Genomic DNA, 24899 nt, shown 5'->3' with positions numbered 1-24899 from the left:
CCCTTATAGATTGTTTGCCAAGTGAGAACTGAAAGCAACAAAGTAACAAAGCAAAGTAAAAGCAGAGATGTAAACGATGGATGTGAATTGACCCCGGGGGCCGTAGTGTTTACTAGTGGCTTCTCTCATGAAAGCAAGTAGACAGTGGGTGAACAAATTACTGTCGAGCAATTGATAGAACCGCGCAAAGTCGTGACGATATCTATGCAATGATTATTTCTATAGGCATCACGTCCAAAACAAGTAGACCGATACGTTCTGCATCTACTACTATTACTCCACACGTCGACCGCTATCCAACATGCATCTAGTGTATTAAGTCCATAAGAACAGAGTAACGCCTTAAGCAAGATGACATGATGTAGAGGGATAATCTCAAACCAATGATAAAAACCCCATCTTTTTACCCTTGATGGCAACTACTTGATGTGTGCCTTGCTGCCCCTACTGTCACTGCGAAAGGTCACCACATGGTAGAACCCAAAACCAAGCACTTCTCCCATTGCAAGAATCATAGATCTAGTTCGCCAAACAAAACCCAAGACTCGGAGAGACTTACAAGGATATCAAATCATGCATATAAGAAATCACCAAAGACTCAAATATATATCATAGATAATCTGATCACAAATCCACAATTCATCGGATCTCGACAAACACACCGCCACAGAAGATTACATCGGATAGATCTCCATGAAGATCATGGAGAACTTTGTATTGAAGATCCAAGAGAGAGAATAAGCCATCTAGCTACTAACTACGGACCCGTAGGTCTGAAGTGAACTACTCACGAGTCATTGGAGGGGTGATGATGATGATGAAGAGGCCCTCCAACTCCAAAGTCCCCTCCGGCACGGCGTCGGGAAGGGTCTCCAGATGAGATCTCGCGGAAACGGAAGCTTGCGGCGGCGGAAAAGTATTTTCGACGCTCCCCTGATTTTTTGCGGAATATTTGGGAATTTATAGGCCAAAGATCTAGGTCAGGGGGCGGCCAGGGAGGCCACAAGTCTGCCCACCGCCGCCTCCCCCCTGGTGGCGGAGTGGGGGCTTGTGGGCTCCCTGGAGCCCACCTGGCTTGGCCCAAAGGCCCCCTGATCTTCTTCCGTTCGGGAAAAAATCATTTCGGGTTTTTCTTCCGTTTGGACTCCGTTCCAAAATCAGATCTGAAAAGTGTCAAAAACACGGAAAAAACAGGAACTGGCACTTGGCACTGAATTAATAAGTTAGTCTCAAAAATGATATAAAAGGTACATAAAACAACCAAAGAAGACAAGATAACAGCGTGAAACCATCAAAAATTATAGATACGTTTGAGACGTATCATGCCCCAAATCAGGGTTCGATCATGAACTTTTTTCGGGGCAAAGTCCGGATCCTGAGCTAGAGGAACAATCCTAGTGATCGGAAACCTAAACGTAAATTGTTCTCAGCTCGGTCGATTGAGAGGATGAACTCTCGGCCCGGTCCTCGATGGTGGCAACCAAGTGTGTGATGGGTCGGATGTAAATTTCCGTGTCGTCGGGTTTAAGCCCGATCTAATCATAGACCGAGGGTTTGCCGTCAGTTATCCCCATGGCTTGGATTTGGCCGAGTAATTCGTTTAATGTCGAGATATCTTCGGAGTCCATGCTCTTGTAGTGCGCAGGGTCGATCCGCAGTATAGATGTTCCGGGGGCATTTAAAGCCGCGCCTGAGCAGTATTCGGTCGAAGATGATCCGAGTGTATCGACTGGTTCGAGCTCTAAGGCCGGACACAGGGTGGAGGTCGCCCCAGTGGAATGATCCACCACTCCCGTCATTAAGGCGTTAGGGCTCATGAGCTCTTCAAGGGGAGTCGAAAGCTTCGTTAGATTAAGATCTCCCCAGGAGTAGGCGACGAACTCTAGGTTCCCAAACTTAATCTCCTGATCGGGGGAGAGGTTTCCGACCTGACCAAGGTGGCTAGTCGGATCGGCGTGCAACATGATGCTGCCAAACACGAAGATCTGTCCAGGGACGAAAACATCCTTGTTGCAGAGGTCGTTGCTGCTAATTAGGCAAGCCATCAATCCTTTGGCGACCCTACAGGGTAACTTTCAATGAAAGCACCAATGTCGGTGTCAAAACCGGCGGATCTCGGTAGGGGGTCCCAAGGTGTAGATCTTGGATCAATGGGTAACAGGAAGCACACTGATAGTATTTACCCAGGTTCGGGCTCTCTAGAAGAGGTAAAACCCTACGTCGTGCTTGATTATATTGATGAGTGTATGACGATTATAGAGTCCGACTACCACGAGACCAGATGAACTAAACCCTTGATGAGGGTTCTGTCCTCTAGGAACTAAAACCCTCTGGTTTATATAGACACGAGGGGTACCTACGGTTACATACGGTCGGTTACCATAAGGGAAGAAACATGTCGATTCTACCATCTTGACTTGGAGCACACACCAAGGCTTCGGAGGTTTCCTGGCCGAATACGGTATCATCTTATTGTTTGGCCCTTCAGTAGTACTCACAGAGCGGCCCACCTGTCTGGCCTATAGAGATAGACGAGCGGCCCGAGGACCCCTTAGTCCCGGACTCCCTCACCGGGACCGTACGATAAAGATATTGTGTTGACAGACAAACAAGGGTTTACTTACATGATGTTATGTAACCTTTGTGTCATTTGAACTATAATGCTATGTACCCCTTATCTTACTGTATTGTCATTTGAACTATTATGACATGTACCCGTATCATTTGCTATGTACTTAGTTGAACTTCTTATGTGTTACATAACCTTTGTCATTTGAACTCCTTGAGAACTTGGTGTTGTATGTCATTTTAAGTACGCTGTGTTTTGTGTTTGTTCTATGTCATATGATTTAAGTTTTGTTTTGTAGTATGTCATTTGAAGTAAGCTTGAAAAATTTAATATTCATGTAGGATGGAAAATAAGTCACAGTTGCAAATAGCATATGACGAGTGTGAAGGGAGACAAACCCGTAGTTTGATAAGGTAGCTTTAAATATGGATAACGGGTTGTGAAGAGGCGAATGCAACTATGAGGGATTTTACCTCGTATCACTTTTGCAAGGACCCCTAGAATCTGGTGAAAGAAAAACTGAAGGTACTTCATGAGCTGCACGAGAAGGAAGATGATTGTACACACAATTTGGCCATGGATATAGGGTTCTCTGTCGGCATTGATGAATTCCGCGAGCTCGATTTGACAATACCAGTACATGTCATTAGATGGGCAATCAAACAACGAGTATGGAAGAATCTGAACCAACATGCTCGATGGGCCTGGTTCCGCGTCGTAAAGGGTGTGATGATCCATTGGGCGGGATCCACTAAAGCCTAATCCAGAGCGTGATGAACAAATTGTCATATTAACTTTCCAAAGGCTATTTTTCGGGGTAGAACATTTATGCTCGATCTTGTAGTTTGCACTCATGTGATTGGAACAAATACTACATCTATGTTATTCGAACGAGTCGATGTAATGAATTATGTCAGGATTTGTAGTTTGATTGTTTAGTTGATGTAATAAACACGTGAAACTGATGCTATTTGTATGTCATTCGCACTATTTTTTATTGTTTGATTATTCAGTTGTCGGTTTTAAAATTCTTTGAGAATTAAGAAGAAGCAGAGCCTACCATCATGGCCTTTGACGGTAGGGTGTATAAATCTATCGCTAAATAAATATCTTATTACATGATTGACAAAAACGATACAAATATAAATCAGAACCTACCGTCAGAGTGCTTGGAGATAGGGGTGTAAAACCTATCCAAAAAAATACATTTTTCTCGTTACATCATAGGTTAAATTTGAATGAAAATGGCTCATACCCTATAGTCGACAGGGCTGTATTACATTTATCATATCACACAAAAGGAGTCGAGAATTTACCAAATATAGCGTGAAGCAGAAACAACAACCGAGAAGAGAAAACAACATTTTCGGCCGTTGAAGAGGCCGAGCGCCGCACCGGCGCCAGGATAGTTCTCTGTCAGAGTTGGAGCTGCGCTGTCTGGCCGTAGGTCGACGTGTCGTCGATAAGGGTGGGCTTTGCACTGAGTGTGTCAATCTATGGGAGTGGGCTAGGCCCTTGTTGTACAGGTTTTTGCCCAGTTTTTTATGTTAACTGGGCAATTCTCTTCTCCTTAGTTAATAGATGAGGCGCAGGACTGATTGATCCTCGTGTTTAGGGTTTAGACCTCCGACGGCGATCAGATCGCCGTTGCGAGTTCTCCTTGACTGATCGCTTCTCCCCATAGGCGAGGGTTCCCGCTGGTGTCTGTCGGATGGAAAGAGACGCTGGTTCGTCCTCGGCCTCGCCATGGACCGGGAGGAAGTTGGAAGACATGCTGCAACACCTGGATCTGAAGGACGAAGAACTGGACGATGTAGTGGTTGGCGAGGCGGAGGTGAAGAAACTTGAGGAAGATGCCAGATGGATGGCGATCGGGGGGCTGCATACCTCACGCCCCTTCTCTTCAACGGCAATGTTCGAAACCCTAAAATCTGTGTGGGGGTTGGCCAAAACCCCAAAGTTTCAGGAAGCAGGAGATAATTTGTTCGTGTTTCAGATGCACTGTCTGGGAGATTGGAAGAAGGTCGTCCATGGAGGTCCGTGGTTGTTTCGTGGTATGGGTCTGATAGTGGAGGACTATGACGGGAAGAGTGATCCGACGTCGGTCATCCTGGATGGGCTGTATGTATGGGCTCATATCCATGGGATTCCGGAGATGTATTGGACTACGGACATTGTGGATCAATTGGCTCGACGGATTGGACGAGTGAAGGAAACCCAGCTCTCTCCTAGGCTGTATTATGAGGGAGATTACGTGTGAGTAAGAGCCCGTATTCTTATGAACAAGCCGCTTACTAGGATAACGGGACTGGTCGTCGTGGGAGAGGGCCTACGTATGTTCCCGGTGAAGTACGAAAAAGTCCCATACTTTTGCCACGTGTGTGGACAAATGGGGCATAATCATGAGGAATGGGGGGATGGCGTCTGGGAGGCACAACAGAAGCAATGGGGCAGCTGGATGCTGGCACAGCGTAAGGAGGTAGGGCAGGGGTTGAAAGAGGAAGGCCAGGATACATGTGGTGGCCGTTCGAGGGGCCGAGGCCGAACCGGAGGGAGGGGGAGGGGAGATCCCAACCCTCGCCAACAGTCTCCAGTACGCAAGAGATCATCCCAGGACGCTGGCCTAGATTCGGCGCAAGGTGAGGAGGAGGACGTGACCAGCCCTCTGAAACCAGATACGGCAAGGGGAGGGGAAGTGCAGGAAAACGAACCAACAGCGAGGCGAAACCTGAACCTTCTGCTGTCTACGAGTTCTTCCCAGGAGAATAGTGGTGCTGCATCGGCCTCGAGTGGTACACTCTGTATCATCCCAGCTAAACAAGGTGTAGGGGATGTTTCCCTGCCAGATATTCCACCTCCTCCCCCCCCCCTACTTACATCTCCCCTAGAGAGCAAAAAAGGGTGAAGAAACTAGCCTCGCCAGTCAAGGCTAGCAGCCTTCATGGAGCAGGAGCAACAACCCTCGCGATGGCACCATCAGCGGCCTCCCTCGAGGAGGACCGCCAGGCCTAATGTCGATACTCTGCTGGAACTGTCGTGGGTTGGGCGACCCCGCGACAGTCAATGAGCTCCGCGATCTTGCGCGGGAGAGTGTGTCGGGGTTCTATTTGTAGTGGAAACACAAATAGCAAAGAATCGCATGGAAGGTTTGGCTAGTACTTTGGGTTTTGACCATGCATATGGGGTTGGCAGTGCGGGAAGAAGCGGTGGTCTGTGCATGTATTGGAGGAAGCCTCTGGTGCTTCATCTGCGGAATTTCTCGAGATATCATATCGATATGGTGGTGAAGGAAAGTGGGAGAGATCCATGGCGTCTGACATGCTGGTATGGGGATGCGGACAGGAGCATGCGATATAAGACATGGGATATGATGCGGTTCTTGAAGGCCGACAGCGATCTTCCCTGGCTGTGCATAGGGGATTTTAATGAAGTCCTTAGGAGAGAGGAGCACTTTGGACCAAACGAACGCAATATTGGGCAGATCAATGCTTTCAGAGAGGCGGTGGATGTGTGCGGTTTAAGTGATCTGGGGTATACGGGACTGGATTGGACATTTGAAAGGAAAGTGCAGAATGGCACCTGCAGAGTGCGTATTGATCGCGCTTTGGCATCGGTGGAGTGGAGCTCTCTATTTCCTCTGGCTGCGGTCTGTCATCTTCAGGCAGTCAAGTCGGATCATTCTCCCATACTCCTTATGAATAGTATGGAGGCACACAACCAACGAATTGGACGGGGCAGGCCGTTCAGATATGAGCTTATGTGGGAAAGGCATGAAAGTTTCCAAACAATGTTACACGATACGTGGAAGGGCTCAAAAGCCAAGTCCGCACGGGAGATAGGAGAGAAGATGCAAACACTGGCGGTGGCGCTAACCGGCTGGGGATCCAGTACGTTTGGTTTGGTTCGAACCGAGCTCAGGCAACTTCGAGCAAGACTGGGTGAGCTACGAGAGAACCCGCACCGTACTGCAGCATCGTATGAGGAAGTTAAAGTTGAAGGCAGAATTGTCGAGCTGCGATTCTGGAAGAAATTATGTGGCGCCAAAGAGCCCTTATCCAATGGCTGTTAGAAGGGGACCAAAATACAAAGTTTTTTCATCACAAGGCATCGGCTAGGCGAAAGAAAAACAGCATTGTGTCCTTAACAAGAGCAGACGGTTCCATAGGTAGCGATCCGAGGGAGCTTGAAAACATGGGAATAGCTTTCTATGAGCAGCTATATACGTCGGAAGGGGTAATTGGCATGGAGGAAGTGTTGTCACATATTCCTTGTAAAGTCACAAGCCTAATGAATGACATGCTGTCAAAAGATATCACCGAAGGAGAAGTGAAGAGCGCCTTGTTTCAAATGTACCCTACCAAGGCCCCGGGACCTGACGGTTTCCCAGCCCATTTCTTTCAGAAATATTGGCATCTATGTGGCGATGAAGTGACCGAGGTTGTAATTCGGATTTTGAAGGGAGAGGACTCCCCTGAGGAGATCAACAGGACGTTCATTGTTATTATCCCCAAGGTACAAAATCCCACCCTTCTGTCTCAGTACCGACCCATTAGCTTGTGCAATGTGCTTTTTAAGATTGCATCCAAAGTGCTCGCCAATCGGCTGAAGCAGATCCTCCCTGAAATAATATCCGAAGAGCAATCGGCATTTGTGCCTGGCCGTATCATCACAGATAATGTCATCACGGCATATGAATGTCTTCACTTCATGAAAACCAACAGAAGCAAGAAGAATGGGTATTGCGCTGTCAAACTCGACATGATGAAAGCATACGATCGGGTTGAATGGGCTTATCTACAGGCCATTATGAGGAAGTTAGGTTTCTGTGATAGTTTTGTGCGCCAGGTAATGAGAGGTGTTACATCAGTTTCATTCTCATTGCTGTTTAACGGGAAGCAGGCTAGTGATTTTAAGCCGACTAGAGGAATTCGTCAGGGGGATCCTATCTCACCCTATCTGTTCCTCCTAGCGGCTGAGGGGTTATCCTGTTTGCTAAACCAAGCGAGTAACGCGGGGACTTTTGAAGGTATCCATATTGCTCCTACTACACCAAGAGTTAATCATCTCCTTTTTGCTGATGACTCTCTGCTCTTCTGCAAGAATACAACTCACAATGCTGAGCAACTGAGGGAGATCCTAAATAGGTACTGTCAAGCGTCGGGGCAAAGAGTTAACTATGATAAATCATCAGTCTACTTTGGTAAAGGATGTCCAGGGCCCTAGAGAGAAATTATAAAAGGTATTCTACAGATCCAGAAGGAAACTATATGTGAGAGATACCTGGGACTCCCATCGGATGTGGGGCAAGCTAAAAATGGCGTGTTTTCATACTTAAAGGACAGGGTTTGGAAGAACATTCAGGGATGGATGGAGAAGTGCTTAGCAGGGTAAAGAAGTGTTGATTAAGTCAGTGGCCCAAGCAATACCCACATATTCCATGGCTCTCTTCAAACTACCAAGGGGTCTATGCCAACACATAACATCCATGATTCACAAGTTCTAGTGGGGCTGCAAGGAGGGGGAGAGAAAGACCGCTTGGGTTTCATGGGATACAATGTGCATGCCGAAATACAAGGGGGGTTTAGGCTTCCGAGATATGGAAATATTCAACCTTGCCTTGCTAGCCAAGCAGGTTTGGCGAATTCTCTGCGACCCGGAAACATTGAGTGCACGGATTCTCAAAGCTGTGTACTTTCCAACTGCTGATATTCTTACTGCTCAGGTGGGATCGCGGCCATCCCAGATATGGCGCTCTTTGTGCGAGGGGCGGGATATACTCCTGACGGGCCTGATTAAGCGAATCGGGAATGGCGCTAACACCAATATCTGGAACGACAACTGGCTACCTCGTGACAACTGCATGAGGCCCTATCGAGCGGTATCCCCAAATCCACTGGAACGAGTATCGGAGCTTATATCACATGATCGCCGCTGGGATGAACGTGCTCTGGCAGAACAGCTGCTTCCAATGGATGCCGACATCGTCGGGCGAATCCCTCTCAGCCACACTCCCCAGGAAGATTTCTATGCATGGCAGTATGAACGATCAGGTGTCTTCTCTGTACGATCGTGCAATAGGATGGTTATGGCTACAAAAGCTAGACGAGAAGGCTGGCTCAATGGGGATACAGGATCATCGCATCCGACTCAGGAGGAAACTAACTGGAAGAGGCTGTGGGGTGTTCGAGTTCCATCCAAGTTACGTATGTTCGCGTGGAGATTGGCTCGGGCATCTTTGCCAACGGGTTAGGAGAGGGGAAGGCGCCATATGACGACTGAGGTATCTTGCCCGATATGTCATGCTGCTGTCGATACGTGGAGACATGCCCTGCTCAATTGTAATATGGCGAAGAGCGTCTGGTCTCTGCGGGACGATGAGGATGACTCCCTACTGTCGATGTATGGGGATGAGACGGATGATCCTAAGCTTTGGCTGCATGGCCTCTGTAATGCTCTTAGCGGCGACCGTTTTGTTACTGTCCTAACTACGCTCTGGGCGATATGGTGGGCTAGACGTCGGGCAATCCATGAGCAGGAATTCCAAAGCCCTCTATCCACACATCTATTCATTCAGCGTTACCTATCCGAGGTCCGTGGACTGCCAGCAAAGAATCCACAGCAGGGGAGCCGGCGAGAACACTTAGGCCGAGGTGGATTCCACCAGCGACGGGGGAGACGAAAATGAACGTGGATGGCGCTGTTGGGAAGTCATCAAATACTGGAGCTGTTGGAGTTATCTGTCGTAATGATCACGGAGGTTTTCTTGGTGCTTCCGCGGTGGTCTTTCCTGGCATGATCGATCCGGAGGTGCTTGAGGCACACGCATGCAGAGAAGCCCTGGCATTGGCAGAGGATATGATGGTTCCCAGAATACGGATTGCTTCTGACTGTCTGAGAGTCGTTGATGAACTGAAGGAACAAGTACACCGAGGCACGCATTGCATGATCCTAAATGACATTCAGGGAAGGATGTCCAGTTTTAGTAGTTGTGTTTTTATTCATGAGTACCGTAATAGTAATAATGAGGCACATAACCTTGCACGGATGGCCACTACACTAGATCCAGGCCGTCATGTGTGGTTCCATCGACCTCCTGACAACCTCTGTATCCCCCAAAACATTATGATATGAATAAAGTGGTTGTCTTTCAAAAAAAAAGTTAATAGATGAGGCAATGTCTTCGTTTAAAAAAAACACAAAAGGAGTCGAGACTTTACAAATGTAGCGTGAGGCAGAAACAACAACCGAGAAGATAAAACAACATTTTCGGCCGTTGAAGAGGCCGAGCGCCGCACGGGCGCCAGGATAGTTCTCTGTCAGAGTCGGAGTTGTGTTGTCTGGCCGTAGGTCGACGTATCGTCGATAAGGGTGGGCTTTGCACTGAGTGTGTCAATATATGGGAGTGGGCTAGGCCCTTGTTGTACAGGTTTTTGTCCAGTTTTTCATTATTAACTGACCAATTCTCTTCTCCTTAGTTAATAGATGAGGCAATGTCTTTGTTTCAAAAAAAATAACACAAAAGGAGTCGAGACTTTACAAATGTAGCGTGAGGCACAAACAACAACCGAGAAGAGAAAGCTACATTTTCCGCCGGTGAAGAGCCGAACGCCGCGCGGGCGCCAGGATGGATCCACGATCGGCCCGCAGGGAGGCCACGTCGACGTACGCGTGCGGCGCGGCGCGGATCGATCCGACCAATTTCGTCGTCCGTCAGCCGCGCTGGCCGGGCACGCTGGCATGCACCATGCACGAACGCACCGACGGACGGACGGCCTGGCGCGCGCGCTACAAGGTCGATGCGTATCCCGCGCGAGCGCAGCACGAGTTCGTTAGCCCGGCCGGTGGAAGCTCGGACTTTTCGTGCCACGCCGATCCAAGCTAGACTGGTCACTAGCCAGCCGACAAAGACCCACGCGTACTAGTAGGAGAGATAGCCTGCGCGTATTCATACGGTGTACGTACGTACCGTAGTGTGTACACGACGCACGCTATGTGGCCGTGAACCGGAGGCGAATGCCCTGGCCCGCAAAAAAAAAAAAAAAAAACTTGCCCTACGACAAGTCCATGATATGTGCATGCCATGCAGTAGTGGCGGAGGCAGGGGTGTTGGCAGGGTCTTGGCCTCGTGCTCTTACAAATACACCTATATGTATTTTTAATCTTTTATTTATTAAATAAAATTAGCTAGGTTTAAATGATTTAGCCTTCTCTAACATTACATAACATATTTTGGTCCTGTGTATATTTAGTTTCTGACTCCGTCACTGATGTCGTGCACCGTATGCCAGGGCCATCAGCTTCCTGGTTCCAACCAACGGGAGCCCTGGTTAATACATAGAGCCGGTCACGCGCATGACACCGTCCACCCTGGTCGAGTAACAACGCTGCTATCACGCGTGCACGGCGCGCCCTTGACGTGCGCCCTCCCTAAAGCGCCAATCAATCAGTGGACCAGACCAAGGAGTGCGAACTAAGCACAACGCTTCGAACATGTCAAAACCAGCCCCACAAAATCGTATTCAACCGGTCTTCGAAATGGTCCTTTCGGTGCTAGTGTTTGCCCCGGTCCGTAACGACCCGGCAATCGGCTTCACCTTTGTTTTTTGCATTTCGCTATAATTTGCTTTTGCCATGACAAATCCAACGTTTTTTGCGTCAAATTATGTTCTCAGTTGGCGAGCACGGCAAATCCGCCTAGGTTCATTCTTCCGTCCGAAATTTGCCGTGCTTACAAAATAAATTTGCCATCATCGTACCAACATAAATTATTGATTTTTCATCATCGCGTCAACACAAATTGTTGATTATTAATGTTTATGCTGTTTTTTCACTACCAGTTGAGCATGCCTCTTTTCCTCGAAGCCGGCCTTGCAGTGACCAGGTAACTAATTAAGCCGTTAAGAATCTGTACTACTACACAACTTGCTGCCGATTAAACATGCCTCCTTTCCTCTCATCATCATGAAGAGAAAAAAAATCAAGACTCGGTCGGTGAATGCACACATGCTATTAGTCTCAGTCAACCATGGGAGGGAATGGGATTAACGAACGGGGACGGTGGCAGGGCCGGGTAAATGTTTCCACATCGAGGGGCGAGGTGCGTGCGCGCGAGGCTCCCGCGAGGCGGCGCCGATCGCGGGGTCCACGTGGGCGGCTCGGGCCGCGCCCGCGATCCGATCGCACGGCCCACGCGTCGCCCGCGGCCAGCCCACCTAACCTGAACCTCCTCCTCAAATACGCGCCACTCCTCTGCCCCTTCTCCCGCACCAGAGAGCTCGATCAGGAGCCGATCGAGAGATCACAGGGACAAGTCCACCGCGTGATCCCATCGCCCGTCCATGGCGTCCTCCGAGCTCACCTACCGCGGCCAGCCGGCGGCGGCGGCCGACGGCGCGCGCGCGGCCGAGAGCAAGCCGCGGACCAGGCAGCAGCTGCCGCAGCCGCTCCGGTACGTGCTGGGCGAGCAGCGCCTCGTCTTCTCCTTGGTCGGCATGGCCCTCGCCACCCTCGTCTTCCTCCTCCTCTCCCCCTCCACCACCACCACGTCCACCACCAGCAGCGTGGCGCACCTGGCGGCGGTGGGGCTGGCGTCGCGGCAGTACCACTCGGGCGGCGCGGGGCGGATGGCGTACGAGGAGGCCGGCGGGCGGCACGGGCGGGTGCCGCTGGGGCTGAAGCGCAAGGGGCTGCGCGTGGTGGTGACCGGCGGGGCCGGGTTCGTGGGCAGCCACCTGGTGGACCGGCTGCTGGCGCGCGGCGATAGCGTGATCGTGGTGGACAACTTCTTCACGGGGCGCAAGGAGAACGTGGCGCACCACGCCGGGAACCCCAACTTCGAGATGATCCGGCACGACGTCGTCGAGCCGATCCTGCTGGAGGTGGACCAGATCTACCACCTCGCCTGCCCGGCCTCCCCCGTGCACTACAAGTTCAACCCCGTCAAGACCATCAAGACCAACGTGGTGGGCACGCTCAACATGCTCGGCCTCGCCAAGCGCGTCGGCGCCCGCTTCCTCCTCACCAGCACCAGCGAGGTCTACGGCGACCCACTCCAGCACCCCCAGGTCGAGACCTACTGGGGCAACGTCAACCCCATCGGTACGTACGCCACTCCTCTCCTCTCCTAACTCCTAACGCCGCCGTGCGCCATCGCCGTACGTCGCCTTCGTCCGTCCGGTGGAGCACACACGGGATGGGATGGGAAAGAGACGGAAATGCTACCGTCGTCTTCTCCACTTTCTCAACAGAAGTATTAATTCAACTTGCTATCTGAATTTGATCGGCAGGTGTTCGGAGCTGCTACGACGAGGGAAAGAGGACGGCGGAAACACTGACCATGGACTACCACCGCGGCGCCAACCTCGAGGTTCGTGCCCTTTAATCATTCACCACTCACCCAGCAACCTCGACTTTGCTGGAAACGAAAGCATCATCTTCTCTTTTTTCTTTCCTTTATTAGAAGCAGAAAATATAGATTAAGTGCAGCAACTAATGTAATTAAGGTAATTTCGCCTGGTTAATTAACTGACTGTAACTAATCTTTGTGCTGGCAGGTGAGGATCGCGCGGATCTTCAACACCTACGGGCCGCGCATGTGCATCGACGATGGCCGGGTCGTCAGCAACTTTGTCGCCCAGGTAAGAAAGATAACGGCCCGCTGTAACTAATTACCCATGCACAAGCATGCACGCTTCCACGCACGTAACCTCCCTTTTCTCCCGCTTTACTTGGGCTTACTCGTAGCTAGGCTTCACTAATCTAGTGTAGTAATAACATATTTTTCGATCTAGATCTACGGTAGGCAATAGATTAGTGCCACTGCTGCTGCCTCGATCTTGTAATTTGTAAACTTCTATTCCCATGCATCTAGCCGGTGAACCCGCAGCCCCACATGCAAGTCTACTGAGTCAGCACCGCTCAATATTACTCCACTTGTAATTTTTCTAGTCATTCATAATACTTTTAGAAATAAAATCATTCATAATAGCTTGGTCTCTACTGGTTGTTCATTTGTGACATATATACTACTTCAAAAATAGTCTTTTTTTAAAAAGATTGTGTATTAGTTAAGAAACAATAGAGTCATTACAGTCACGCGAGGCCAGACGGTCACGCGGGGCGGCACCGCACCGAGCAACACGCCACCGCGCAAGCGCCAAAAATAGCCTTCAGTGATACTCCATTCGTTCCATAATGTAGCGCATACAGACTTTTGGCTATGAGCGTCGTTTATCGTGGATGACAAAACCCCTTCCCCATATGGTTGTATGCATCTATCGATGCAGAGGCCGGGGCTTAGCCTCCATTTCAAAAAAAAAAAAAAAAAACTTCCCCATTGCCTGGGCTTTTGTTTAGGTAATTTGTACCCGCATGATTCATCATTTCTTGCTTCGTTTATCCTCTAGCTTTGCTACCTAGGCTTTGCTAAGGGGGGACACACACAGCTAGTGGACCAAGTATTCGGTTTGTTGATTCGTCCCAGCGTCCAAATCACGTGCTGTTGGGCGTGGCAAAAGCAACGCGGAATTAAACTAAGCTAGATGGATAAACTTTGACAAGTGGACGCCACGTTCCAACTCTCATTTTCCTAATACCAAGTAGCTGACACGAATCACCCCCGCTAGTTAAAACGTATTTTACACCAAACTTGACATGACTCCTTACATGCGAAAGGTACGTACATGTGTGTGTGGTGGAAGAGATGATAACAAGTTGCTAATGGTGACATTTTGTCGATTGATGAAGAAACCAGTGATGCTTAGCCAGCGAAAGCGTCGTAGGCATGGCACGATTCGTCTTCTGATGTTAACAACAAGTTGCTAACGGTGACACTTTATCGATTGATTTATGATGCAGGCACTGAGGAAGGAGCCCCTGACGGTGTACGGCGACGGCAAGCAGACGAGGAGCTTCCAGTACGTCTCCGATCTGGTAAGCTCTCCCTCTCACCAACACACGCCACAAGTCAAGACTCTCTCTCTCACACACACACACACATTGGCTGGTGGCTCTCCATGCTTTTCTCCCCTCTCACAAGCTTCGACAGCAGCACGGATTTCATTAATCGATCGGTTGGTTCGTCAACCTTTTTTTTTTGTTTGGTTCATCAATCGTACAGCTGAAGCTATAAGCTTGGTAGTGGTTCGCTCGTTGGCCTTGGAACGTTGCATGCAGCCCAGCCTTTTCCACGGCTTCCGCTGAGTCGTTGCTGCCATACATGCCAACGCTACGCATGTAGCGAGTGAGTGCGTGCGTACGTGGGTGCTGCTGCTGTCCGTCCGTCCGTGCTTCCCAACGGCACGCGGCTGTGGCGCTGGCACGTTGGTTAGGTCGGGGTGGTCCTTCAGGTCCTACTCAAGTACAGAACCACCGAGAGTTGCTAGCGTTTTGGTCTCGGCTCTGGACCACCCCTCGCCCAGCCTGCTTGACACGGACCGAGTTGGCCCGATCATCAGCTGGGCCTCCACAGTTTGCATTGGTCCTGCTGGCTAGCTAGTACTGTAGTGTGGTCTCTCTCTCTCTCTCTCTCTCTCTCTCGCCCGTACCGTACGTTGCAGCTTCGACGGGAAGCAATGTCGACGAAACCGCACCAACGAACGGTCGTTAACGGGTGGCGTAACGTACCGTTACCGTACGTACACATCGACCTGGACCACGCACGCACACAGGTCACGTAGGTGCTTCCAAACTGGTTGGTGCACTGTTGCTGCCGACGGACACGTTCGTACGTACGTACGGCGGCGTCAAGTCAGTACGTAGCTCTCCATCACCCTTTTTGGCCCCCGGGAACAGCACGATCGATCGTGCCCCTTTGTCGTTGAACAATGTGTCACGACTGTTCCATCGCGCGAGCGGCACATGCAAAAAGATCAACGACCTGTGATCAACCAAGCGTGCCGTGTCGTGTCACTCACGTCCGTGCCGTCGTACGTCCTTGCCCGGCTTGGTGCCTCTGTGCCATGAGCTCACGACATCCATGGGCGAATCGAATCTTGTGGTTCTACCAAGTGTTTGTTTGGTGTCTAATGATGCATGAATGTCCTGATGATGGTGGTGCAGGTTGAGGGGCTGATGAAGCTGATGGAGGGGGAGCACGTGGGGCCGTTCAACCTGGGGAACCCGGGGGAGTTCACGATGCTGGAGCTGGCCAAGGTGGTGCAGGACACCATCGACCCCAACGCAAGGATCGAGTTCCGGGCCAACACCGCCGACGACCCGCACAAGCGCAAGCCGGACATCACCAAGGCCAAGGAGCTGCTCGGGTGGGAGCCCAAGGTGGCGCTCCGGAACGGCCTCCCGCTCATGGTCCAGGACTTCCGCACCCGCATCTTCGGCGACCAGAAGCAGCAGCAACCCGACGGCGCCGAGTAGTCGTCCCGTCGTCCTCCATCTCCATTCCGTTCGTGTCTCGTCTTTGTTATGTAGGATTTGTTGAGGGGGGAGGAGAAGGAACGTGTGAGTGACAGTAACAGCAGGGATACCGGGAATGAATGAATGAAACCGGGGGAATATACACCATCATCATATCCATTATCGACTGTGTAGCTTTTCTTTTTAGCGTCTTATATCATGGATTTAGTAGCTAGAAGATGGATGCCGAGAGTAAGTCAGTGATCTTAACTGCGACCGCGTGCCCGAAATTCGTTCGCGTTCTTCTAATTTTACTTTACATCGTGTTGGGAAATTTTCCATGTTGATTTCTACTACTGGTACTACAAAGGAGGGCACTCCATGTTTGATGAGATGCAAAACTATCTCGATCGGCCATACAATTAGAGACCCGTTTACTGGCTCCTGCATAATACCGTCCCCTTGTTTAAGACTTGTCTGGACTTCCTTTCATCGTGAAGGGCGGGAAGGAAATGGCATGCCAACTTTGTCGCCAATGCAAAACCTCTAAATGCACGCAACAGCTAGCCTACATTTGATCGCCTGTTGGAGATTTGGTTGAAGATATATGGGTGCTCGAAGTTCAGACAAGCAAAGATGCAGTAGAACCAAACCACCAGCATCACATTCACACCGTGGTAATAGTTATTACCAAATATAACATCCACGCAGCATCATAATGTACACGAACATCGGCAACATACATTAGTCACACGCATAATGCGCTCCGGGGTAACAAGGATAAGCGGCTGGTGCTACTGAGAAGACGTTGTACCAATCCAGAGTCATATTACCGCCAAAAGAGTACACAAGGGGGTAGGACGATTAGCACCCAAACGATCACAGGTTCCGTATAGCCCTGAGTGGAACTACAAGCGCTGGTTATCTGGTAGATGACATGCTTACACCTTTCGGATGAGGAGGAACAGCCTTTGATCCAGCTCGAGGTTAGCAGCACTTGAAGCATCACCTTTGAGCAACATCAGGAGGCCACCAAAAGATGCATAGATCTCCCTGGAAAGAGGAAAGAGTGGGCAAAATCATTAGAATAGTTGCACGACGGGAATTGGTGAAATCAATTGCTTGGTAAGTAGCCACTAGGTGTAAGAGTTGTAGGTTGGTTCGAGATGTAAAAATAGGCATTGTGAGAAAATGCCAATGTTCTTAAAAAAAAATTGTGCCTGTACTCACAGTGTGATTGTGTGATTCACATAATACAACTAGCCCAGCATGCTTATGGTTCAAAAGTGGGAAAATACCATCAGCGCACTATCAATAAATTCTGCTTCGGCTGTTCCGTTAGAAAATGGGCTCCTTTGGCAAAGATTTAAGAAATTTTCAAGCAAGTACAAACTATAAACAAGGAATATCAAATATGTAAAACCAAATCCTTCAATCAGCTCTTCAAAAGATGGAACATTGCTCTTTGTATGAGTTACACCAAGATCTCCACATGAGAACAGGCCATGACATTATTTCATTTGAAATGACATTAATTTCAAGGGAAAGCATGTGAGCTTTATCTTGGACCATGTATCAGGTTACTTATTAACAGTCAAATTAAGCAATCTCAAAACCAAACCCCTTATCTTGGACCATGTATATAGACCAGGTTACTCAGTAACACTCAAGGAAGCAATCTCAAACACCATCCCTTATCTTGGGAGTATATACACCAGGCTATTCATGAATACACGCATCAAGCAATCTCAACACCCCTCCCCCACCCACACAGGATTATATGGACATGCATTAAGAAGCCAGGGGTCAGCTTTGAGCCCTTATCTTTTTGCCTTTGTGATGGATGAGGTCACAAGGGATATACAAGGAGATATCCCATGGTGTATGCTCTTTGCGGACGATGTGGTGCTAGTCGATGATAGTCGGACGGGGGTCAACAGGAAGTTGGAGTTATGGAGGCAAACCTTGGAATCGAAAGGTTTTAGACTTGGTAGGACTAAAACCGAGTACATGAGGTGCGCTTTCAGTACTACAATGCACGAGGAGGAGGAGGATGTAAGCCTTGATGGTCAGGTGGTGCCTCAGAAGGATACCTTCCGATATTTGGGGTCAATGTTGCAGAAGGATGGGGATATCAATGAAGATGTGAACCATCGAATTAAAGTCGGATGGCTGAAGTGGCGCCAAGCTCCTGGCATTCTTTGTGACAAGAGGGTGCCACAAAAGCTAAAAGGAAAATTCTATAGGACGGCGGTTCAACCCGCAATGTTGTATGGCGTTGAGTGTTGGCCGACTAAAAGGCGACATGTGCAACAGTTAGGTGTGGCAGAGATGCGCATGTTGAGATGAATGTGTGGCCACACAAGGACCGAATCCGGAATGATGATATACGAGATAGAGTTGGGGTAGCGCCAATTGAAGAGAAGCTTGTCCAACATCGTCTGAGATGGTTTGAGCATATTCAGCGCAGGCCTCCAGAAGCCCCAGTGCATGGCGGACGGCTAAAGCATGCAGATAATGTCAAAAGAGGCCGGGGTAGACCAAACTTGACATGGGAAGAGTCTGTAAAGAGAGATCTGAAGGACTGGAGCATCACCAAAGAGCTAGCCATGGACAGGGGTGCATGGAAGCTTGCTATCCATGTGCCAGAACCATGAGTTGGTCGCGAGATCTTATGGGTTTCACCTCTAGCCTACCCCAACTTGTTTGGGACTAAAGGCTTTGTTGTTGTTGTTGTTGCATTAAGAAGCCGGGATTAAGGAGCTGAAGGGTAAATAAGAGAATCATTATGTACTATCAAACTCATGAGCTTCAGCAACATGGTTATGGAGCATATTCTTCATCGGCTAATGAAGATAAGAAATCAATCTCACATTAAATCATATATTACTCGAATATATCACATATATGAAATCCTGCAAGCTTAAAAACCCATAAAAAAATCAGTAGTCTAGAGTTGAGAGAAGTCATACACTTTAGGAGCTGTTTTATCCTTACTGCCACCGTCCTCTGAAATCTTGTAAAGCTTTCCGTGCATGACATAGTCATACTTGTCAGCAAGTGTTTTCCTACCAGCCTGAAAGAAGGAAAGAAATAACATGAGCTTCCTGAGTATCAGCCCCAAAACATGCGCCCTCCATGAAGACAAGTCCATGTGAGACAATAACAACATTTAGGCAAGTGTCACACGAAATGAGCCCCATTCTCATCATTCAGCTACCAAACTATTTCATCATCAACTACCAAGAAGAATCAGGTCATGTTACCTGTGTATAGTAGCCAGTGTCTGGAGTCCCATCCAGATTCAATGTCGGAGCTAAAACCATGGTGAACTTGTCACCCATATGCATTGGGTAGACATCAGTGGCGATATCTAATTGCATGTACATGTCCAACTGCTCACTTCTAGCTTCAATGCGATTAACTGCACACCGATGTGGAAAGGTAAAGATTTTACTTCAGTAGTACAGGATCCAAACATTGGCATAGAGCATTGTAGTTAAAAAAGGCACGATGGCAAAAGGCCTATGCTTACTTGCCCTTAATCTGCACATAATTGCGCAAGGCAGTGGCGAAACACGCAATTAACGCCTAGTCCTTTTCCTAAACTATGATAAAATTACGTTGCTACCTCACTGCTAACAGCAAATCCAGGAGACGGACAGGCATAATGAGCAGCATGATTCGGCAGAGCAAAGCGCCACTTAGTATAGATAGAAGTTTAAATTCACCATGCATAACACAGCCAGAGCGAAGTACCTCTGTCGAACTTCTTGCCGTCAGGGTCGATCCTGGTCACGTGGAAGATGTCCTCGAAGAGATGCTCCGCCATTTTTCCTGCCCAAAATGGAGAGCAGGAACTTCAGTTATGCAATAACAAACCTGCTAAAAGAGAGAGCACGGCAACCCTAGCATCCTACTAGGTACTAGCGATTGCTGGTTCTCAGATAATCCACACAAGTGCCTCCTAACTCGCGCTCTCCAAACAAACAAACAAACAGAAAGCGTGCCCCGAATCCTAAATCAGCAAGCGGCGCAGCCTAGTACCCCCCAGAAGCCACGGATCGGTCGGTCGGGCCCGACGGCGGCGAGGGGGAGTGAGGCGAGCCGGGCCGGTAGAAGGAGGGAGGGAGGGAGCTAGGGGTGGTCGACCTGAAGCGCCGGGGAGGAGCCGGAGCGGATCGCCGGGGTTGCGCTGCGGGGAGTTCCGCGGCGTGGGAGCGGAGGCGATGTGGGGACTGGCAGGAGAGGAAAAACAGAGGGTTTGGGCAGAGCTTTGGCCGGCCTTTGGGGTGTGTGTAGTGGAGCGAGACTGGTGGGTAGGGTTTCTGCCATTGACGGGCCGTTCCTGGGCTAGGGCCTGGGCCCGTGCAGCTCTACATCGCCCTGTCTTTGTTTTTCAGTATTTAATACTATTATAAAGACAAAAAATTTAATATTACTATTGTTTCTGCTCTCAAAAAAATCATTTTTGTTAGAAAACTCAACTATATATTCTCATTCTTCTCTTCAATTATCAAAAGAAATCGTTTCTATCCTTTTCTCTGTTTCGACAAGTCTCGTTCTTCTCTTCAACTAAATTTTTTTTATGTGTTCTTTGTCACATTCAAATGCTACATGAAAAATTTTAGGCAAAAAGGTTACGCATTTTGACCCATGCAAAAAAAAAAAACAAATTGAACATTAATTATTACCCCAAAATGTCACATTCAAATTTGTTTTTTTCACCGATGAAACACCACTGCTCCGATTCACATGAAAATTCTCAAGCATGCTTGCGACAGTAATACGAACATCCAGAAAAAAATAGATTTTCTAAAAACATTTACTATTATTTTTTGTGTTACTGTTTATACGGGTGCAAATTGCACCCGTGAGCCAAAACACCTCTCCCCTTAAATGACATAACATTGTGGATGTCCCACAAAAACAGCTCATTGACCCGCAAAGGAGTAACAAAGCAAGGCACATCTTAATGCATACTCAAACTCAGATCACAAGAACTCTGTCAAACCAATCACGAGGAATCACAACATTCCAGGCATTATATGATGATTATTATAGTTTTCAATTTACTCCTCGGGTGAAATTCCTGATAAGGCTGAACAATAAACGCACAACACAAAATATGAAATCATTCATTTCAAACATTGAACATGAGAAATCATCCATAGGCTCTGGCTAAAAGTAAAATCAAATGTGTATGTCGGATGTTTCATACGAACATGGGCAACAGTATGCATCACAACTCACAGAGCTTTGCTTCGATGTATATCTCCATCTCAGTAATGGTTACAAGATTACAACAGAAACAATGAACAAATTCAGCACAGATTGGCTGCTTGCTCTGAAGTCAGGACTAGTCCTGTTAAGAAGCCTTTCGACTCTCTTAGCATCTTCTGATCTTCTGACACCTGGTTCTATGGCCTGAGCCTTCTCTTCAGCAGATCCAATACAGGTGGCATTAGGTCATTTTCCTTCCAGATAAGAGTAGAGGCTGCTGCAACTGAAGTCGGTATTCTACGGTTGGACAGCTTCTAGGAGCTTCTCATAAACTTGTCGTGCAGACAAATCCTCAACCTAAATAAAGTCAAGGTATTTTGTGCAAGAGAACAATCAATAGATGGAACCGGAAGATTGCTGGAAAATAAATAATGAACTACATGTGAAATGTGGAGTCAACTGACTGCTAACAGAAAGCTCGGCACATTAATATGCTCCCTAAAACGAGACATGAGAAATGGGAACTCACAATCAGAAGCTTTGATTTATTATTCCATCCCCTTTGAAGGGTCATCTGACTCAATCTTAAGCCAAGCACCTGATGATTACATAAATTGTCAGTAGAAACATGTTCAAGTGAGAAGTTTGAACAGTTTATTAGATTTATACCCATACAGGTACCAAGGTAAACAAATACTATAACATTGAAATGTCTCAAATACTGCGAAGAATTAAGATTGAAGAAAGTGACCTTGCCCATAAATTCTAGCAACTCGTTGTTGGCCTCCCCCCGAGCAGCAGGGGCAGCTACTGCTACTCGAACATCGTCAGCGTTCACTCCTGATAAGAATAAATACAATAGTCACGCCTTCTTTTCTTTTGGTAACTGAAATGATACTGATTCCTCTAAGTACTGTACAGTTTACTATGAGTCGGTTATGTTATAGAGGAGAACGACGGTGCTTAGTTGCATTGGTTTAAACAACAAATTTACTACTCCCTCCGATCCATATTAATTGTCGCTGATTTAGTACCGGAGGGAGTACAAGATTAACATGACGTACTTGTTATTGCTGAACGTTGTGCTCGGTCTTCTACTTCAATGGCAACTTGGACAAGTCCACCCTGCAACTGTGTAATGCAAGGGGGTACAGGAGCATCCTACAATTTTCATGATCTGTTAGCTTAGAAAATAGTAAAACAGATTGGAAAGTCAAAGAAAGTTCCATCACACGTACATGTGGATTTGTCTCAGCCGCCACAGAACTCAGTGCTCCATCAACAACATATATATAAGGAGCAAGCTCCAAATCTTCCTCCGATCGGTAGCAAACAAAAAGGTCGCATCCCACGCAGGTCATGCGGAACTGCTTTTCGAGTTTTCCTTCTCCACTGCATCAGAGATACTTCCGTTATATAATCGGCAAAATATGTAGTCCACATGACAAATGACCCTGGAGTGGTTACTACGAACGAGTATCCACATGAAAACTGTGGATGGTGTAAAAGGATTCACATGTTTCAAAGTACAGAATAAATCTACAAATCTGATGCAGGGAAAATTGATTCTAAAGTAGCACTAGCTATATGCTGATTGCAGGTCATAGTCACTGACTCACAAGAGTTTATATGTGCATGCATGTGTTGTGTTGCAAAGTGTGCCGTTACAGAGCTGATTTAAGTTAATTACCAAAAAGGTGGTATATCATAACGTCCTACTGCAGGTGTTGTTAATTGGTGTTTGAGAGATAAGATACCATGATCTGTTGTGTTGATGTCTATCTTATCTTTTTTCTCTGGACAATTTTTTGATAGAAGATTCAATCTTTACATGTGTCATCATCAAAATTATTCATTTCCAAGTTGGGTACTGTTACGCAATAAAAAGTTGTGTTGAAGTTTACCCTGAGTTGACGCAGCTACCACAGGATTTTCTTCTCGAAAACAATTGTGTGCACTTAAGATACATGATAGTAGATAAAGTGGCAAATTTCACCAGGGTGGTCAACATACATAACATCGCGTTACCAATGCGTAATACTGTCTATAAATTGTGCACTAATATTAGAAAACATGAGATTTGAATCAAGTACCTAACAATAACAAAGTTACAAGGTATGATTAGTACATACCGTTTCAACAAGATTTTTCCTGCATCTTTCACATTCAGCCTCGCAAGATGCTTTGTCTTATCTAGAACATGTGCTCTGTCAGTCTTCCTCTTTGGCATTTTCTGCAATAGGGTATCTTTATAACAAGCACATCAGAACTGGTTACAATAGCAGATACTTCAGTATTAACAGGGCACACCGCATACGACAATCTTGAAAGTAGTCAATATCAGAAAGGAAATGCAACTTAGCAACTCGAAATTTCTATCACTAGCTCGATATGACTGCTAATCATATGGAACAACAAAATAGTAAAAAAGAAAAAAAATGACAAGATTCCAAGGCAAAATAAGTTTGATAGGCGAATCATCTGATTAATCAGTTAATCGGCTACTCGGTGACCCTCCAAGCAGGGATTTAATTGGCCAGCTAACTGATTAATAGGCCGATTTTTTGAACAGTGCAAACAAGTTATTGTGGTTAAATCTGTGACAAGTTACAGACAGAGATAAATGCAGCTTTCTACTGTTCGTAGGAACCATCTTCATGGCAACCTCAGCTGAGAGAAAACCCATGATTACTACTCTTAATCAAACTCACAAGACCAACAAGGGTGACAATCAAAATTCACAATGCTGACACCAAATGAAGACAACCTTCTAGCAAGCCGAATCCCTTCAGCACTATGTCGTTTCAGCTGTAAAGAATTTGTGGGGGTTGGCACCCTTTGTATCTGCTTATCGTGTCGTTTCCCTAATAATTAACCCCAGTTCTACTCTCCTTAACATATAGGCAGGGCTGATGCCGGGTTATGTATAATCTATCTAAGAAAGAAAGAAAAAGACTGTCACTTCCTTGACAAGAATCCCCACTCGGCGCTTCAGCCAAGAAAGAACAGCAACAAAACACTCCCTCACTCCAAAGATGTGACACTGGCCTAGAACATTCGGAGGGACTTGTCAGATCTGTTATTAAAACTAGCCAAAGCCCGAAAGTCTCCACATACAAGCCCATGCCGCAACGAAGAGGAACCAAGAAAGGGGGGCGTGAGGGGGAAGAAGCCGACCGACCGGTGATGAGGACGTGGGAGGCGCAGTGCTTGCAGTAGTAGACGAAGAGGTCGGACTCGGGGCCCTCCGGCAGCGCATCCTCGCTCGAGTACGTGTGGGTCGTCCGCTTGGGCATCTTCCCTCTCGCTCGCTCGCTCGGCTGCTGCGGTCGGCGGCGAACCGGAGCAGCGTCGGGGCGTGGGGGGAGGGGTGCGGGGGAGGGCACGGCTGCTCAGGCGGAGGCGGTCGAGTAGGGGATCTGCGTCGTAGGCGAGGAGACGAGGGGGGAGGCGGCGGGGCGGAGGACGAGACGGTGGGAGGGGCCCGGCGGGCGGGCCGCGTTGTTGGCTCGGTCGGACTGGGGAAAGTTGGGGCTGTTTGGTTGCCTTCCGCGAAAAGCTGCCGAGGCATCATTTTCAGACGTTGGATATTGAAGGTGAGGTCAGGATTGCTGCCTGGCTGAGATTTTTTTTTTTTCGAGGAAAAAGAGAATTTATACCACTCGGATCCAAAATATTTTTTTAGTGAAAGCTAAGCTTTATTTATTTAGGACATTAAAACTGAACCTAAAGCGAGCTCTCTCATGCCCTCAGCATT

General features: G+C 47.9%; 3 protein-coding genes across 4 annotated transcripts; 1 reads left to right on the top strand and 2 right to left on the bottom strand.

The window, feature by feature from the left end:
- The first annotated feature begins 11837 nt into the window (after positions 1–11837).
- On the top strand, positions 11838–16102 carry LOC123424748 (UDP-glucuronic acid decarboxylase 4-like). The gene is made up of 5 exons (XM_045108423.1): positions 11838–12667; positions 12856–12935; positions 13123–13206; positions 14426–14500; positions 15629–16102. Exons 1-5 carry the CDS (start codon positions 11908–11910, stop codon positions 15938–15940), a joined length of 1311 nt encoding a protein of 436 aa, XP_044964358.1. The 5' UTR covers positions 11838–11907; the 3' UTR covers positions 15941–16102.
- A 478-nt stretch (positions 16103–16580) lies between these two features.
- Positions 16581–20188, bottom strand: LOC123424749 (DNA-directed RNA polymerases II, IV and V subunit 8B-like). The gene is made up of 5 exons (XM_045108424.1): positions 20072–20188; positions 19679–19756; positions 19186–19343; positions 18892–18995; positions 16581–16972 (listed from the first exon to the last, which is right to left on the bottom strand). Exons 2-5 carry the CDS (start codon positions 19749–19751, stop codon positions 16861–16863), a joined length of 447 nt encoding a protein of 148 aa, XP_044964359.1. The 5' UTR covers positions 19752–19756; positions 20072–20188; the 3' UTR covers positions 16581–16860.
- An 855-nt stretch (positions 20189–21043) lies between these two features.
- LOC123424746 (UPF0235 protein At5g63440) lies at positions 21044–24665 on the bottom strand. Of its 2 annotated transcripts, none has more exons than XM_045108421.1 (7): positions 24324–24665; positions 23275–23389; positions 22381–22534; positions 22207–22303; positions 21894–21982; positions 21672–21740; positions 21044–21499 (listed from the first exon to the last, which is right to left on the bottom strand). In XM_045108421.1, the coding sequence occupies exons 1-7, from the start codon at positions 24436–24438 to the stop codon at positions 21440–21442; spliced, it is 699 nt and encodes a 232-aa protein (XP_044964356.1). In that variant the 5' UTR covers positions 24439–24665; the 3' UTR covers positions 21044–21439. The 2 variants fall into 2 exon arrangements, with proteins under 2 accessions (XP_044964356.1, XP_044964357.1); XM_045108422.1 differs by having other exon boundaries at positions 23275–23375; positions 24324–24616.
- Positions 24666–24899: the final 234 nt, after the last annotated feature.

This window comes from Hordeum vulgare, chromosome 2H (assembly GCF_904849725.1).
Source record: "Hordeum vulgare subsp. vulgare chromosome 2H, MorexV3_pseudomolecules_assembly, whole genome shotgun sequence".
Classification (NCBI taxonomy): Eukaryota; Viridiplantae; Streptophyta; class Magnoliopsida; order Poales; family Poaceae; genus Hordeum; species Hordeum vulgare.
Note: the sequence above shows the minus strand (reverse complement) of the source record. Positions and strands in the feature narration are given on the sequence as shown.